The 19,468-nt window shown below is 34.7% G+C and overlaps 2 protein-coding genes across 6 annotated transcripts in view; both read left to right on the top strand.

Annotated features, from left to right (window-relative positions):
- opn4a (opsin 4a (melanopsin)) overlaps positions 1-7,326 on the top strand; it is a 32,691-nt gene extending 25,365 nt beyond the window's left edge. The window contains exons 10-11 of the mRNA XM_073834012.1: positions 1,603-1,671; positions 2,216-7,326. Of these exons, the coding sequence (XP_073690113.1) occupies positions 1,603-1,671; positions 2,216-2,476 (330 nt within the window). The 3' untranslated portion in view covers positions 2,477-7,326. The remainder of the gene's footprint in view (positions 1-1,602; positions 1,672-2,215) is intronic.
- A 4,579-nt stretch (positions 7,327-11,905) lies between these two features.
- Positions 11,906-19,468, top strand: part of ldb3a (LIM domain binding 3a) — a 58,430-nt gene continuing 50,867 nt past the window's right edge. The window contains exons 1-2 of one of the 5 annotated variants that reach the window (XM_073834008.1): positions 11,906-12,042; positions 15,852-16,046. In XM_073834008.1, coding sequence (XP_073690109.1) covers positions 15,951-16,046 — 96 coding nt within the window. In that variant the 5' untranslated portion in view covers positions 11,906-12,042; positions 15,852-15,950. The other 4 variants (XM_073834007.1, XM_073834011.1, XM_073834009.1 and 1 more) reach the window with 4 other exon arrangements.

The following is a 19,468-nucleotide window of genomic DNA, read 5'->3' as shown; positions in this document are numbered from 1 at the left end:
ATGTTACAGTATGTCTGTTTTTGCCACACAAAACTTACCAATAAACTCATTAAACATAATGTACTATAAACATTATTTGTCAACACAACAAACTCAAAGTAGTGTTGTATTAAAGAGTTAGTTCAGCCAAAAATGAATTATTTTAATTACTCTCCCAATTACTCCAAACCTGTAAGACCTTCATTCATCTTTGGAAAACAAATTAAGATATTTTTAATGAAATTTGAGAACGCAACTGATATGTTCAAGGCACAGGTAAGGACATTGTTAAAATAGTCCATGTGTATGGCAAGCCATTTTGACTTATTTATTTGCAGGATATGAATTCTTGATATCAACCATTCAATTTTCACTACTAATTATCAAGAATTGAAATATTACTAGTAATAATGGCTATTTTTGTTTTCAGCAATTATGTTTCCACTTAAAACAATGTTATTTCTTAATATCAACAATTACATTTTTACTAGTTAAAATGCTAATTCTTGATATTTGTAATTGTATTTTCACTAGTTACATGTCACCATAGGCTGCAATTCAAATTCAATTGTTGATATTAATAATTGATTTCTTAGTAGTTGAAATTGCAATTTCACACATCAGAAATACAATTCCTACTAGTAAAAAAACTTTTGCATTAAAGGTCCCCTTTAACCTGTAATTTATTCCTGTGATTTTACACGATTCTTCAGAAATCTTTTTGATGCTAAAAAAACATTTTTATTATTATCAACATTAAAAAGTTGTGCTTAATGTTTTAGGAGAAACAGGATTCCTTGATAAATAGAGGGTTCAAAAGAAATCATTTGTAACATTATAAATGTCTCAATTTAATGTGTCCTTGCTGAATATAAGTAATGCTTTCTTTCTTCCTTTTTTTTTTTTTTTTGTAAAGGGGTCATCGGATGGCCATTTTCCACAAGTTCATATGAATCTTTAGGGTCTTAATAAAAAGTCTGTAATATACTTTGGTTAAAAATTCTCAAGAGTAGTGTAAAAAAAACACCCTTGTACCTTGTCAAAATCAGCTCTGCAAAATATCAGCTCATATATTGCATGGGCCCTTTAAATGCAAATGAGCTCTGCTCGCCCCGCCCCTCTCTGATGTGGGATTAGGCGAAACTTGCCAACAAGCACATTATTACGAATGATTCACAAGAACATAGACGCATATGTAGATTGGGATCGGCACTTTCCTTTTAAAACCAAAAGTAACGTTAATCCTCTGCTTCTTCAGCGGCTCGGATGTCGGGAGTAAATGACGACTGCTATGTTCATTATTACATCCAGCAACAGAACACCTCAATTGCTCAATTAGAGTCTTTTTCTGCACCTGAGTCGACACAATGGCGAGAAGCTGAGAATGACCTGATTTTAAAAAGGGGATATTACTTTTAAAGATTAAAAAAATACCACTGGGTGGATTGTTATCATTGTAGGGTGGTTGTGTACACAAACTACCAACACACATTAATGTTCAAACAACATGTAAAAGTTAGTTTTGCATCCAATGACCCCTTTAAAAACACTTTCTGACGCTAGACTTTTGAACAGTAGTGTATGTACCTGATCATAATCCTGACTCTCTCATTTCCAACCTAGAGTTCCTCTGATGTGGATGATGTGTCTGTGGTCGGACTCATTCAATCGGACCGTACTAACCCTTTAGCTGTAAGTGTGAGTCTGTTTGAGTTCAGTATAAAGCAATCAAGCTTTTGCAGGATCCTGTAGGTGGTGCGGTTTGTAAAATTTGCTGAGCTCAGGAACGTTTTGTTCTGGTGTCCCTGGCAGAAGAACTCGCCCAGGCAATCAAATGTGTTCATGAAAAACCTGAAAGCATATTCAAATTGCTAGAATGTAGTTTAATGAATCACAGTGTGCTGTTAAAAAATGTAATTAGTTAATGACTTTGGATTGTGATTGCAGAAGAACAGCATGTAATAAAATTACGGTTCCATTTTCCATTAAATGCCTTTTTCTGCAGAAGCAGTGCCTTTGAAAGGATAATCTTAATCATCTTTTATACATGAATTCCGGTTTATTAATTAAACCGAGAATTATGCTGTCAGTTGTTATGGAGGTCATGTTGAGCTTGATTGCAGCAGTGTTATCTGCAGGAAAAATCGTTTTAATTCTGATTTAATGCATAGTGAATGCTGATCATTGATAATAGGTACATTTAATCTACCAAAACTTTCTTCTGTGCTGTTTGCAGGCTGACGGCACAGACATGCCAACTTCAAGAGCTGCGATTGGCCGGATTCCCAGCATTGTCATCACCTCTGAATCTAGCACGTTCCTGTCCTCGGTACGGCCCAGCTACAAAAGCAGCCGCTCGGGCGCGTCCAATGCTGGGGCAAATCCACCCAGGAGAGACTCTCGTGGAGGAGTCCAGCAGGGGGCACTGCATCTCTCCACTGCTGCTGATTCACCCCAGTCCGCTCACCAAAACAACCCTGGCCCTCAATATCTCTAGTGCTTACACCTCTTCACTCACTATCTGAATCTTACCTTCAAGCTTTGTGTTGGGGTTCTGTGTTTTTTTGCGAGTTATTCTGTTCTGTGGTGTAGCGCTTTAGTAAGGGGAACTTGAAATGAAGACAAAACCAGAGAGATTAATCAGTGATCTGTATTACAGAATGTAAAATATGAAAGTCATACATTGATGTTGAGTTATTTTAGTATGGTTATCAATGCCAAATGGCATTTACAAGTAATATCAGCTTACATAGGAAGTTGTTTGTGTTTGCTTTAGTATTAAAGGTATAGTTTATTAATAAATGAAAATTCTGTAATTAATTATTCACTCTCATGTGGTTCCAAATGCGTAAGACCTTTGTTCATCTTCAAAACACAAATCAAGATATAGATTGAAATCTGAGAGCTTTTTGACCCTTCAGACAGCGATGCAACTACCATGTTCATGGACCAGAAAGGTAGTAAGGACATCAATCAAATAGTCAATGTGACATTAGTTGTTTAACCGTAATTTTATGAAGCTATAAGAATACTTCTTGTGCTCAAAGAAAACAAAAATAATGACTTTATTCAACAATTTCTTCTTTTCCGGGTCAGTCTCTGCCACCATCCACGAGAGTACCACGATGCATTGAGCAAAATTTCATCAAAAATATCTTAATTTGTATTCCGGAGATGAACAAAGGTCTTACGGGTTTGGAACGACATGAGGGTGAGTAATTAATGACAGAATTTTATTTTTGGGTTAACTATCCCTTTAAGCTTTACATTTTTGTGTTTCTTGTATATTATAAATGTAATTTTGAAAATTGTTTCGTTTCAACCTTCTGCATTTTTTATGATGCCGTTTCAACTGTAAATCTGATGCACTCAAAGTGAGACTCTGCCTGAATGTTCTGCTTAACAGGATCATCTTAAGACTGGTATGTGAGTTTTGCTTACAAGATACTGAAATGCTCGCTTCCACAGAACTTTAAGGTATGCAATATAAAGCCATATTACAGAAACATCCTAACTCAGAATCCTGTTTTATCTGTTTAGTAACCATGATCTCATTTAGAATATTAAACATCTCAGATCTTAAAGGATAAGTTCACTTCCAGAACAAAAATGTACAGATAATGTACTCACCCCTTGTCATCCAAGATGTTCATGTCTTTCTTTGTTCAATCGTAAAGAAATTGTTTTTTGAGGAAAACATTTCAGGATTTTTCTCCATATAGTGGACTTCTATGGTGCCCTGAGTTTGAACTTCTAAAATGCACTTTAAATGCGGCTTCAAACGATCTAAAATGCAGCTGTAAATTGTCCCAGCTGAGGAAAAAGGGTTTTATCTAGCGAAACGATTGTTTAAAAAAAAAATTTTATTACAATTTATATACTTTTTAACTTCAAACTCTCGTCTTGTCTCTCTTTGCCATGTGCATGAGTAGTCTGTGCATCTCTGTTTCAAAACTGTTAGGGTTGGTTGAAAAACCCCCATCTCATTTTCTCTCTCAACTTCAAAGATTATTTAAAAATCATCCTACATTGCTGCAGAAGTACCGACCCAGTGTTTGCAAAATGAACATGCAAAAAAGATCAAACACCCCTAACAAAAAAGGTAAACAGCGATGTAGGGCGATATTGAAATTGAGGGAGAAAATGAGTTTTTCGACATACCCTAACTGTCTTTAACCACAAAAAAACAAGACAAGACGAGCGGTTGAGGTCAAAAATTATGTAAAGTGTAATTTAAAAAATAAAAATAACCAATCGTTTCACTAGATAAGACCCTTTCTCCTCAGCTGGGATCATTTACAGCCGCATTTTAGATCGTTTGAAGCCGCATTTAAACTGCATTTTGGAAGTTCAAACTCGGGGCACTATAAAAGTCCACTATATGGAGATAAATCCTGAAATTTCTCCTTAAAAAACATAATTTCTTTACGTCAAAAAAAAAAAAAAAAGACATTAACATCTTGGATGACAAGGGGGTGAGTCAATTATCTGTACATTTTTGTTCTGGAAGTGAACTTCTCCTTTAAGACTTAAAGCTAAACTATATAACTTTTTTATTTTATAAGTAAAAACATCAGAATGTTATAAATAAGAGTGTATAATCCATATTCAGAGCTATGCCTGTATCCAAACACATTTTGATAACCCTATAATTGCGACATATATTTTAGACAGGAAATTGAATACATATGTTATTCTGTTATGCTTGTCACGTCATATCTGTACACAAAGTAAAGTAGCTCTGGTGTTGAAGGTGTTTTTGGTGTGGTAGTAGCGTGAAGCTAAAAGATTGTTGTCAATAAGAATGAGACAAATTTACCAATTTTTCATTCAAACCTCTGGTATTAAAAACAAATAAGTTTCTTAATATTTCTCAATAAAGCAGAGGCACAGAGCTGAAGCACATGCAGTTTTATTTTGTAACCGCTGGAGGGCCAGAAGTTACTAATACCCACATTGTGGTTTTACATTGGAATTAACTTACATTTTCCGCCAAAAAGCCAATAGTGTAGCTTTAAGATAGGACGATTCTGTCATTTTGCCCCGTCCCCTGTCCGCTAAAACCCAGCGGACATGAAAAACAACCTGCGGCAACAATGTTAAAGTAGCCCAATTCCATGGGAAAACTACGGACTTGGCAACACTGCTTTTGGCGTCATTAGCTTAGCCTTAGAGCTATTTTTAGCTGTACAAAACAGCTCATTTCCCTGCTTGATATTAAAAACTGGTGTGTCTTACCACATTTTTTAAATGTATTATCTTAATTTTGAGCACACTGGTGTAGTGCAAACAGTTTAAAGGTTTACTGCACGTTGTTATTCTTTTTGTTATTTCCCTGCAGCAGCTAATGAACCGAAAGTCTTGCACATTTACAGAAAACAACTTCCGCGTTCTTGTTGAAAAAAAAAAAGGTGGATATAACCCTGAGAACTTCAGCATTAAGAATGTGGAATTTCATTTGTTATCATAGTTTGCAAATACGGGCTTTCACATTATTGAAAATAGAAACAGCACCTCAATTCACCATAAAGCATCTGTTTATCATCTGTTTAACCGATATAATCTAGTGATTAGGGGAATAAAAGGTTTTCTGTATTGCTTTGGAAAAGAGTAATCTTAACCAGCACAAGCCCCAGAATGCATATGCCTGGAGCAGGGACATTCATTATCATTATCTCGCCAAATCACACCAACAGCAAATGCGCAACTGATGTCATACATGCTGTGTGTGTTCCATCAATCCATCATTGAGATGAATGACCCTAATGAATATTGATCACATTCCACATGTACATCACCTCTACATGCATGTTGTTTTTTAATGTTCAAAAACTGTTATTCTTTATGTTTTTAATTAGCAGTGTTTAATTATTCACAATAGTACAACTATTAATGTTTAAACAATTATGTTGCCTTTTTAATCAACGACTGTAATGGCTTTACCTCAAATGGGATGGTGATAGAAGACAGTGGTGCTCTTTAGAGTTATCTAATGTTAGCTTGTTCTTGAGTTGGTTGTTTGTAAAAAGGAATCATTTATTTGTCCAGATGACTACAGTCTGTGGACTGTTTATATTGTCACGTATAGTCTCAGATTGTATCAGAGTATATATTTGTTAGTGTGTATCCATTCAAATGAAAGACACACTATATACAGTTGAAGTCAAAAGTTTACATACACCTTGCAGAATCTCCTAAATGTTTATTATTTTACCAAAATAAGAGGAAGCATACAAAATGCATGATATTTTTTATTTAATACTGACCTTAATAAGGATATTTCACATATAGTCCACACAAGAAAATAATAGTTGAATTTTATAAAAATGACCCTGTTCAAAAGTTTACATCCTCTTGATTCTTAATTCTGTGTTGTTGCCTAAATGATCCACAGCTGTGTTTTTGTTTTGTTTAGTGATAGTTGTTCATGAGTCCCTTGTTTGTCCTAAACAGTTAAACTGCCCACTGTTCTTCAGAAAAATCCTTCAGGTCCCACAAATTCTTTAGTTTTTCAGCATTTTTGTGTATTTGAACCCTTTTCAACAATGACTTTATGATTTTGAGATCCATCTTTTCACACTGAGGACAACTGAGGGACGCATGAGCAACTATTACAGAAGGTTCAAACACTCACTGATGCTCCAGAAGAAAACACAATGCATTCAGAGCCAGGGGTGTAAACTTTTGAACAAAATGAACACGTACAATTTTCTTATTTTGCCTAAATATCATATTTCTTTTATTTAGTACTGCCCTTCAGAAGCTACTGAATATACCTACATGTTTCCCAGAAGACAAAATAAGTTAAATTTACAAATTAGCATACAAATGAAGCATACAAGCCCCTCAGTTGTCCTCAGTGTGAAAAGATGGATCTCAAAATCATACAGTCATTGTTGGAAAGGGTTCAAATACACAAAAACGCTGAAAAACCAAAGAATTTGTGGGACCTGAAGGATTTTTCTGAAGAACAGCAGGTAGTTTAACTGTTCAGAACAAACAAGGGACTCATGAACAACTATCACTAAACAAAGAAAACATAGCTGGATCATTGAGGAAACAACATAGCATTAAGAATCAAGTGTATGTAAACTTTTGAACAGATTAATTTTTATAATATTCAACTATTATTTTCTCTTGTGGGCTATATGTAAACGTCTTTTATGTAAAATATCTTATTCGGGTCAGTACTTATAAAAACAACATGCATTTTGTATGATTCCTCTTTCCTCTTTTGGTAAAATAATTAACATTTTACAGATTCTGTAAGATGTATGTAAACTTTTGACTTCAACTATGTGTATGTATCCGACACCAAGGAGAACATTATTGTATATTTGTAATGCACTTATGTGGTTGATCCTTTTTTTTTTCTTTTTTTTTTAAATAAACCTGCAGTTCTACACATTGTTTCTTTTCTCTATAAAATATGAAGAGGGGCTAGTTCCTTCATAATCAAATTTGCAAGAATTATTCTAATTTTTCCTTTATAAAATAGTTACTGTCTAGTGACATCACTGAATAAAAAAAAAAATAGCTGGTCTATTTATAGAGATGTTTCTCTAGCCTTCAGACATCGCTGTCCCCACCAACACATGCTGTCAGTAATGATTTGACATCATTTTTCTTAACCACAACTTTTAGGGTTTTTCATTTGCCTTTACAGAATCACAGCAAAAGTCCCTACATTGTCATGATGAATGCCTCTGAGGATGAATGGGGTTTTGCATGACCAGAAGCCTGCTCTTAAATTAAGTGAAAAAGGAGGGATACAGACATGGAAGTTATTTAGTAGTAGTATTGTTTTCTTGTGAGTATTTTGTGATTCTGCAAGTAGTTTTGAGTTCATGGTACCTAAAGGATAAACACATCTGCCCCCTTCTGGCTACATGTTGAACTGTGTGAGCCCACTTTTTAGTTCGTTGTTTTTGTAAGCCTTAATAAGGTTATGAAATGGTGTACAGAGATATAAAATACTGTAAAAAAAAAAAGGGGGGGGGGGGGGGGTCAGTAAAATTTGTTTTTTTTCTCAAAATACATTAATATCCTACATTTATTTACCTAGGATGTATAAAATCATGGTTCCAAAATAATTCTATATAACTGCTTTTCTTTTGATTTTTGCATATTAAGCAAAATATATATAGAAATATATTAAAACAGGTCTTTACATTATGTTTTGTAGTAATAATGTTTTTACTATCCACCTTATTCTTCAACGTGAAAGTAAGCTTATGGGTGAGATGGGTTCATAAGCCGATATAGGGAAATATTGAGAAGAAAAACAATGTGCCGTAAACGGTCAAACAGTTTGCACTACAAACCAGAGTGTCTAATTAAAATAATGCATTAAAATAATATGGTAAGACACACTAATTTGCAATATCAAGCAGCAAAAGTAGCTGTACAGCTAAAAATAGCTGGATGCGCAAGCCAGACACATGGATTTCCATCTCAGTCATGCCTTATTATTTCAAAGGTACCTGGTAACATTCTTCACATAATCATGTCTGTGTGCACTGTGATACCTGGTTAAAATACTCTTACACTGAGTTCTTTCTTTGCAACTATGACGCAGGTTGTCATTTTTAAACAATGCACCATCTGCTCTTTTGCACAATGCCCTGCTGTGGGCAACGTGCCATTTGCCAATTCAGCTGTGGCTCTTGAAAAAACACATATGACATTAAACATTACAGTAAGAAATATTTGCACACATATGCACACTATTCCTATGGGTTCGAAAAGTAATAAGAAAGTGTGTTTAGCACTGTTTTCTCTTTGAGGAACACTTTCTCTTGTCTATAAGTTAATATTAATCCAACTACAAATTTACGTCAGTGTGATTCATGGAGAAATCAGACTGTATGTAATATATGCTGTATCTGAACATGAAAAATCCACTGAAACAAAATTATGTAAAAAGCCTGTGTTTTAAATCTCACCCCAACTCTGGCAGTTACTGGCTGATGTGCTCTAGGGAGACAGGATCTGCAACATAACCTGATGTGGCATGGAAAGTCCCTCAAGTGTGTCACTAACAGCAGTTATTCATTCAGCCACTGTGACTGACGCATCCTTTGGGGTCCACTGTTCTCCCCAAACCTCCAAACTGTGCCACCTGTCCATCAGCAGATATAAATAACATTCATTCATTACATTTAGTTCTCAGTTATGTTTCAACACATTTTGCTTTTTAGGGGACTTTTTAGCTAGTCAAATAAAAGTTTTTCATGACACATCATCAATGGGCCATATTGGCATCACTGAATGTAAACAATGCCACTGAACCGAACGAAACTCGCAAATTTAGCTGATTATTGCTGCTGAAAATTATCAATTATTGTCACGTTTTACTAATCGGTCGAACCAGAAAAAACATTTGGAGTACTATAGAGTGCGAAACATTATAACAAATTAAGGAGAATAGTGCAAAAACTGTCTGAGGAACAAAGGCGTTTGTTGGCCAAACTGAACCAGGATTTCCAGGGCAAGAATCTTGACAACATTTGTGAAATATTAGGCTAATATTGTAATAAATACTGCTCTTTAACACCTATTACCTTTAGCTTGTTACAATATTGAGCCATTTCCTGCTAAGTCTTTCTCTATATGATCTAGCAGCTTCCACACGTTTTTTTCCCCAGTGGGCAGCATAAATTAGCAGAAAAAACGTATTCCGTAGTACATTAACCGTGCAATCCATGCTGTTGTTTACATCCAGTTGCAGAAAACCATGGAGAGACAGCCTTTACGGCTAGATATAACACAGATATGGTACAAAATAGTTAGATTTAAAAAAGATTATAGATTATATTGATTTGGTTGTCATTTTCAAAATGTTCTCCGCTTATTACAAGAGATGTCACCCAGCAATAAGCACTGTTATTTAACGAAATTGACGTTAGATAGTGGAATAGTCTTACAGATCCAAACAGGGATGATGTTTTTTATGGGCAAAGCCTATCTGGTGGCATCAAACATACTATTTTTGAGTTAAATTGAGTTATAAAATCTGAATTTGGAGATATTAAAGGAGTAGTTCATTTTCAGAACAAACATTTACAGATAATGTACTTACCCCCTTGTCATCCAAGATGTTCATGCCTTTCTTCCTTCAGTCGTAATGAAATTTTGTTTTTTAAAGAAAACATTTCAGGATTTCTCTCCATATAATGGACTTCTATGGTGCCCCTGAGTTTGAACTTCCAAAATGCAATTTAAATGCAGTTTGAAAGGGCTCTAAACGATCCCAGCCTAGGGAGAAAGGTCTTATCTAGCGAAAGCATCTGTTATTTTCTAAAAAAAAAAGACAATTTATATTCTTTTTAACCTCAAATGCTCGTCTAGCTCTAAATGAACTCTTTGTATTCCGGTTTATGACAGTTAGGGTATGTCGAAAAACTCCCATCTCATTTTCTCCTCCAACTTCAACATCGCTGTTTTACCTTTTTTGTAAAGGGCGTTTGACCTTCTTTGCATGTTCACTTTGTAAATATTGGGTCGGTACTTCTGCAGCAATGTAGGATGATTTTGAAGTTGGAGGAGAAAATGAGATGGGACAAGTGTTTGGGGTTAAAAAGTATATAAATTGTAAATTTTCACTAGATAAGACCCTTCTTTCTCGGCTGGGGTCGTTTAGAGCTCTTTAAAGCTGCATTTAAACTGTATTTTAAAAGTTCAAACTCGGGGACACCATAGAAGTCAATTATATGGAGAGAAATCCTGAAAAGTTTTCCTCAAAAAACATAATTTCTTTACGACTGAAGAAAGAAAGACATGAACATCTTGGTTGACAAGGAGGTGAGTACATTATCTGTACATTTTTGTTCTGGAAGTGAACTACTCCTTTAACTTGCATTTGTGAGAAAAAAAAAGTCAGAATTGTGAGATAAAATAAATGTTTTGTAAAACATGTTAATAGTAATAGGTTTAAATAATATTTCATGCTGTAACTGTAGGGCTAATACAATATGTCCCAAACAGCATATGTGAATATTATGTATATTATGTGAATATTGTTGTTTAAATCAAATTTATGCTTTAAAAGTAGAGTAATCATAGCAGTTTTCATCCATATGTCCATTTAAACGTCTGCGTTTAGCTTCAAATGTCGTCTTTGACGACAGTATTCTATAAAAATGATTAGCAAAAATATATATTTCTCTCTTATTCCATGGATTTTACCCACTTACCTCCACTTGTTACCAGAGTTTTTCTGCAACCATTATGTGCACACATCTGCAAGTGACCTACTGTAAACTGGTGTATAGCTAAACCAGCAGAGAACCAGTTTAGCTGGGAGACCAGCTAGACCAGTTTAAGCCAGCAAACAAGCTAATGCTGGTTTAAGATGCTTTTTCTCCATAGGTTTAACTCAAACAGCTGAAACATCTAATATAATATTCCAAATGCAGTAACTTAGGTTAACATACAGAACCCAAGGGCTAAGAATAAACGTTACGTTTTGTGAATTAAATATAGAGCCCTGCTGAATGTCATTTGAGGCTTTTTGTGAGTCAGATGTTAAACTGATTTATTTTCAAAAGTTGACAAGAGCAGCAAAGCGACGACTGTCTCTTTAATAAGTCCTCTCTGTCTCTAATGAAAATCCCTCTCCCTCCGCCTTCCCATCCCGTGTGGGAAATTACAAACCCTACTATGGACAAAAACTTTGCTCATTAATATTTATCAGATCATGCTGCGTTGCTTGGTAACTCCACTAACAAATCGGTAAACAGAAGCTAATTAATATTCAAGAGTCAAACGCTCACCATATGATGATTCGTTAATTCGCCAGGTGATTAGCTCAGCGTCTGCATTCCAGCGAATCAGGGAGACCTACTGGTGGAACGCCACATTCCTTAATTAATATTCATACGCTAATCCTTCACCATAGTATGATTGGTCAATTTGCGTCCCCTGTGCTTACGTACACTGGGGGTTCCAGGGATCTGGCGTGAGTGACAGAGCTGAGAGCTCGCCTCTGGACTGGAGGAAACGGAGCGACTCACAACAGCAAGGCTTGCGGCTGTCAGTATAAAGCAACTTTTACCATGCAATGTAGGTTGAAGCAAAACTTTGAGAAGTTGTTTGTCTTTATTGGTTTGTTGAATGGAAATGGAGGCAACAGGCTTGATGCTGGGACGCTCGGTGGCTGCAGGCGCGTAAAAACATTTCTATGACCATCGTCTCTCAGTTAGGGCTTCATGAGTTTTCTTATTCATTCATACCTACCGATATACATATACTGTGGGTCTAAATATAGACTATTCTCCAGTCAGTGGCGTGTCTGTTATTGTTTTGAATTTGTTGTCAGGTGCATGTATCTGGTTTTGGCTTCTGGCAGCACTGATTGAGTGATGCTCAAGTTCTTTGAGATGTTTTGTTCCTTCTGATGTGTGTAGGTTTGCATGGGACATTGTTTAACATGTTTTCATGCTTCTATGTGGTCAAAGAGGGATCAACGATATTTGTTTATACTGTAGTAGCTGCATATAAATCACATCTGTGCATGGTGGAAAGATGTAAAAGTGTTTTGCTGTGGGATACAAGTTGTCTTTAGGTGGCAAGTGCTGGATGCTGCTGCTGCTGGATTTCTTTGAAGGTCAATATTTTCTTGGGAAACCTTGGTGCAGAACATTAAGTATTTATAGAAGTACTTGTTACAGACAATAAATAGACATGAGGGACATTATATAAAGACTATTCTCGGGATGCAAACAATTGACCAAGTAATCATAAACCAACTAGTGCAATATCCTGTTGCATTTTGTTTGCGTAGATTCATATTGCCGGTGCAGATAATGTACAAAGTCTTATTTGATCTGCTGTAAGGTCAACAATATTCAGCTAACAAATGTGACCCTAGACCACAAAACTAGTCATTAGGGTCAATTTTTAAAATTGAGATTTATATATCATCTGAAAGCGTAATAAATGAGCTTTCCATGAAAATCTGGAATCTGAGGGTGCAAAAAAATCAAAATTTTGGGAAAATCGCATTTAAAGTTGTCCAAATGAAGTTCTTAGCAATGCATGTTACTAATCAAAAATTACGTTTTGATATATTTATGGTAGGAAATGTACAAAATATTTTCATGGAACATGATCTTTACTTAATATCCTAATGATTTTTGGCATAAAAGAAAAATAATATTAATTAAATATAAAAAAATATTTTATATTTTTGCATAAAAATTGTAATTAATATTCTTTTAGTTAAAGCCAAGTATGAATCTCATTCAAGTATGAATCGCCATTTCAAGTCCTGTTTTATAGTAAGAAAATTGTTATATTGAAGTAAGTTGTTTACTTACTTTTTTTAATTAGTCTTCCCATTATATTGTTCATTCAGACTGATTTGCGAACACAGAACATACATGAACACAACATACAATACAGTATGTCCGGTTAGAAGATACAGCAGCTTGAATTAGAAAATACTTTAAACCCAAACCCAATGCAAATTTGTACAATAATAGTATGTTGTCTTTGCCAAGGCATCATGACGTCAAGCACTGTATCAGAGTAATGTCAAAAACTGTACAGAACTGGCATGCTTGTTCTCTGAAATGCTGCCTATGAAGCTGATTGTTGAACATACAGTATTACTTTGAATTCTTCCGTTGACAAAGAGTGCTAAACTTAGCTGCAAACTAGAGATCTCCCAAATTAGGCTGGGTGAACAGGCAGGTCCTTAGTGGTTATCTTTCCTCCGATGTCTCAGTGCGGACCTTGTGATGTGCTGGTGCACGAGAGGTCCTCTTATCACGGTTCTCTGAGAGCAATAAGAGCATATCAGGCTTTTCTCACTGCCACTCGTTCTTTGTTTAAAGCTGCTCATAAAGAACCTCCAGATGCCTCTGAATGCTTGGGATAACATTATCTCATATAGATGCCATTCAAATTTTGTTTGCAATAAAGCTATAAAGAATAAGAGAAAATGACCTCCTGCATTAGCGATTACAATGCAATGTGGATTTAGAGTGATTTATTGCATTCAGAGTTAATGTATGCATAAAGATACACTTCTGTTGAAAAGTTTGTGGTTGCTAAATTTTTTTAATGATTTTAAGTGTCTTATGCGCACCAAGGCTGCATTTATTTGATTAAAAATACGGTAACATTAGTAATATTGTAAAATATTGTTATAATTTAAATATCAGTTTAATATACCAGTCAAAAGTATGCAGTAAAATGTTTAAATATTTTTACTATTTAAAATAGCTGTTTTCTATTTGAATATATTTTAAAATGTAATTTATTCCTGTGATCAAAGCTAAATTTTTAGTATCATTACTCCAGTCTTTAGTGTCACATGATTTTTCAGAAATCATTATAATATGCTGATTTGCTGTTCAAGAAACATTTTATTATTATTATCAATATTTAAAACAGTTGAGTAAATTTGTTTCATGATTCTTTGATTAATAGAAAGATCAGCATTTACTGAAATAAAAAGCTTTTGTAACATTAAACACTATACCGTTCAAAAGCTTGCAGTCAGTGTAATTTTTTTTTTAGGAAAGAAATTAGAAATTAATACTTTTACTTAGTAAGGATGCTTTAAATTGTTCAAAAATTATGATAAAGACATTTATAACATGACAAAAGATTTCTATTTCAAAGAAATGTTCTTCTGTACTTTCTATTCATCAAAGAAACCTGAAAAAATTGAAAAAAATGTTCAACATAATAATAAATGTTTTTTAAGCAGCAAATCTGAATATTAGAATAATTTCTGAAGGTTCATGTGACACTAAAGACTGGAGTAATGATGCTAAAAATTCAGCTTTGAAATCACAGGAATAAATTACATTTTTAAAAATATTCAAATAGAAAACCATTATTTTAAATAGTAAAAATATTTCAGAATTTGACTGTTTTTGCTGTACTTTGAATCAAATAAATTCAGGCTTGGTGAGCAAAAGAGACTTCTTTAAAAACATTAAAAATCTTTCTGTTCAAAAACTTTTGACTGGTAGTCTATTTTACAATGTAATTTATTGCTATAATGGCAAAGCATCAATACTCCGGTCTTCAGTGTCACATGATCCTTCAGAAATCATTCTATGCTGATTTGCTGCTTGAGAAATATGTCTTATGAGTGTTGAAAAGTGTTGCTGCTTAATATTTCTGTGGAAGCTATGAAATGTTTATTTATAATTAGATTTTTTTTTGTCACATTATAAATGACCTTACAGTCTTTGCATGTTAGTTTATGTTAAAATGTCAATGTATTTCAAGTGATGATAGGCACTTCATTTAAACAGGAGACACAGTTCAATCCCAGAATGCATTGTAAATGCATGAGATAAGCTTGTGTCCGTAGGGACTGCCAATTAATTCTAACCTTTTGTTAACCTTTTTGACAATCAGCCAGGTTGCATTTGCAAGGAATTAATCCTAACTCTAACCCTAACCCAAACTAAAACTAGCCCAGGACCCAGATAGATGAGGCACCCTAGAAGAAAAGAGTCTAGAAAAATCTTTTAGCCTAAGAGGGGGCTATATTAGCCCTGTGAATCATGGGAGGCCTGGCATTCTGGGTGTCCCCTTACATGCCATATAAGTACCCCTTCCTCCCCCCTCCCCACAATGCCATAGTGCTATCGCTCTAGGCAGAGGGGCAGCTATTCTTAGGCTGTGTGTCCAGCTCATCTGAACAGGCAAGAATCCTCTTCCTCTGGCTCATAGCTCTTCTCTGTGTTGCTCCAGATATTTTACATTAGTTGTATTTTGGCTGGGCCTGAATTCGTTGTTTTAAGCTGTTACTTTGACCCTTTTGGCCTGCAAGGTTGTTTTTATATTGGAGAGGTGTGAGTGTTACTTTCATTTTACACTCTTTTTTTCCCTTCTTCTTCTTTCAGAAGCTGTTTGGCACGTGCCCCGCCCCCCTCCAAATTAATTTTCCCCATCCGTTTGGAGAAATTTTGTTGCTTAAACAATACACAGGCTTTTTTTGAACAATGAGTTCATACAACGTTTCACTCGCTGGACCTTCGCCTTGGGGCTTCCGGTTGCAAGGAGGCAAGGACTTCAACATGCCACTCACCGTTTCCAGGGTAAGACCCCTAAATCTTGGCCAAGCAGACAGTGATTCATTAGTTCAGCACTGTTTACTCACATATGAATCAATGTAGATTGAGTCTAACAGAAATGTTCATGAGTATCACTTGAATTTAGAGCTGCAAAACGATTAGCGCGATTAATCGATTCAAAATAAAAGTTTATGTTTGCTTACTATATGAGTGTGTTCTGTGTATATTTCCTATGTATATATACATACACACACATACACTGCCATTCAAAAGTTTGGGATCAGTAAGACTTGTAGTGTTTTTTAAAGAAGTCTCTTATGCTCATCAAGACTGCATTTATTTGATAAAAAATACTGAAAAAACAGTAATATTGCAAAATGTTATTGCAATATAAAATATTGGTTTCTATTTTAATATACTTTAAAATATAATTTATTCCTGTGATGCAAAACAGAATTTTCCTTAGCCATTACTCCAGTCTTAAGTGTCACATGATCCTTTAGAAATCATTCTAATATGCTGATTTATTATTAGAACGATCAGTGTTGGCTGCCAAATATTGTTTTGGAGTCTGTGAGCCTTTTTCCAGGATTCTTTGATGAATAAAAGGTTCAAAAGAACATAATTTATTCAAAATATAAATATTTTCTAACAATATAAGTCTTTGCTATCACTTTTTTTATCACTTTGAATCAGAGTATTCATTTCTTTGAAAAGAAGACAATAAAAATGTACTGACCACAAACTTTTGAATGGTAGTGTATATTGTTAGAAAAGATTTCTATTTTAAATAAATGCTGTTCTTTTAAACTTGTTATTCATCAAAAAATTCTGAAAAAACTTTTACAGGGTCCAAAATTTTTTTAAGCAGCACAGCTGTTTCCAACATTGATAATAAAACAGCATTTTAGAATGATTTCTGAATGATCATGTGACACTGAAGACTGGAGTAATGATGCTAAAAATTCAGCTTTGCATCACAGGAATAAATAATTTAAGTATATTAAAATAAAAAAAATTCTGTATTTTTATTCAAATGAATGCAGCCTTGACGAACAGAAAAGCCTTTATTAAAAAAACATTAAAAATCTTACCGATCCCACACTTTTGAACGGCAGTGTATATGTATATTTTAAAAAAAAATGTATGTAAACACTTGTATATTTTATATTATTTATAAATTTAAATATTTTACATATAAATCGAACATATTCCTTAATATATACATGTATGTGTGTGTATTTATATATACATAATAAATATACACAGTACACACACATAGTATGCAAACATAAACTTTTATTTTGAAGCGATTAATCGTTTTGCAGCTCTACTGTATCACAGGAAATTCAATTTCAGTTCCAGTTCCAGTTCAATTTAGATTTGCTGAACCAAATTTACTCTCTTATTAAGAAACTTAAATCATACTATTTATAAACTCACTACAATATGATTTAATGATTTGTAGTTCCTTTGTTTATTCTTTGTTATCTTGGCACTTGATCATTTGCTTTGATGTTGCTCATTCAGAGTTGTTTGTTATATATGGTATGCTGCTCTAATATTATTATGCTATATCCTACTTGATTTGGAAGCGTGCATTCTTCACGTGCGGTTTGCGCCACAAAGAAGTGATTGGTATTTATGGTGTAAAGTTTGTGTATCACTATTCAGTGCTGTTAGATATGGTGAAATATTTTTTCTGAGATATTTTGTAGTCTTTCTGCAATGGTGCTTTATTGAGGAGTCCTGTAAATCCATATTTCCAATGTAGATGTATAGCATTGATCGTAATGTATGCTGTCAGTTCATTGCTCTCGAGTCCATTCATCCTTGTTCTGCTTTGTGACATGAAGTCATGATGACTAGAACAGCTAGTTCTGTGAAATTGTAGTTCGATATATACAAGGAATTCAGCATGGATGAGTGCAAAAGGGTGTTTATGAGGGCTTTATTTTGCTATTGTAAGATAGGAAGGTCACATATCACAGAAGGGTGAGTGATCATTGTACTGTAACAATTACAGCTGTACAGCTGTAAAAACATTTTACTTCTTGAAAGCATAATAAGAACAAACTAGAGAACATTATGTTGTTGGCATGAGTGCGTTTGACTATAAACGTATCTGTTTGTGTGATTGTGCAGAAGTGTGTCTTCAAATAAGAGCACAGTCCACATGCACCTATTCTCAGATGTCTAGTGGGGACAGATTCACCGCCCCAATATGTTACTGGCATTAGAGAGTCTTGAAAAAAATAGATCCTCTTATGTAAAAAATGTCAGACAGTGATCGAGCAGTGGCAGCACATGCCACAAAGAGATGAAGCACTGCCATTTTGTCACCTCTGCCAACATAGTCTGCGGTCAGGAAGAATGTCTGTCCTGCTTATCCTAGGTGGTCCTGTTAGTCATATTATAGTGACGTATACACCCTCAACAGTATCGTAATGCACGTTGGAATCTTGTGACGCTTTTCTAGGCTTTTTATTTGCAGCGTTTGACAGCCATTTGGCCTCACTGTACTGGTTACTAAGAATATCTAAATCAAGAGGTGTGTGGCAGGTCTGTTTGTCTACAGGAAAAGACCAGTAGTACAGGGCCTAGTCAGTCACTGTAGAGTGACAGGTGGTACCCAGTACGTTTGTTCTGGCTGTCATGTGGCTCAACAGGGGGGCTTTTCTATAAACGTACCTCACAGGTGTGCGGGCCTGCTGTGAAGGAGGCAATAAGTGTTCTGTTATTCTGCATTTGAATTTAAGTCATAGATTTACATCTGCTGTGAGTATCACATTAGTAGGTCTGAGGAGGATCCGTGTAACTTAAGAGGATGAATATTATTCACCAACCCACAGGAGACAGGCGGCCTGGGTGCTATTTACTGATCGGCCAGTGAGAATTCCTGTTCAGTGCTGGAGACTTTGCTCTGAGTGTTAAAACATTCTGTTGAGATCGAAGAATAATTAGCTATATACAGAACACTGCTGTTCAAAAGTTTGTGACCAGTAAGATTTTTAATGTTTCTTTTGTTAATCAAGGCTGTAATTATTTGATTAAAAATACAGGGAAAAATGTATTTTTGTGAAATATTATTGCTATTTGAAAAAACGGTTTTCGATTTTAATATGCTTCAAAATAGAATTTATTTTCAAAATGCAAAGCTGAATTTTCAGCATCATTACTTAGTCTTCAGTGTCACATTATTCTACAGAAATCATTCTAATATGCTGATTTATTATTAATGTTGGAAACAGCTGTAATGCTTTTTTCAGGATTCTTTGATGAATAAAAAGTTAAAAAGAACAGCATTTATTTAAAATATAAATCTTTTGTGACAATATGCACTACTGTTCAAAACTTTGGGGTCAGTAGAAAAAGAAATGAATACTTTTATTCAGCAAGGATGTGTTAAATTGATACAAAGTGATAGTAAAGACTTATTGTTAGAA

Source organism: Garra rufa, chromosome 2 (assembly GCF_049309525.1).
Source record: "Garra rufa chromosome 2, GarRuf1.0, whole genome shotgun sequence".
Taxonomy (NCBI): domain Eukaryota; kingdom Metazoa; phylum Chordata; class Actinopteri; order Cypriniformes; family Cyprinidae; genus Garra; species Garra rufa.
The sequence above is the reverse complement of the archived record's forward strand: the minus strand, read 5'-3'. Positions and strand labels throughout refer to the sequence as shown.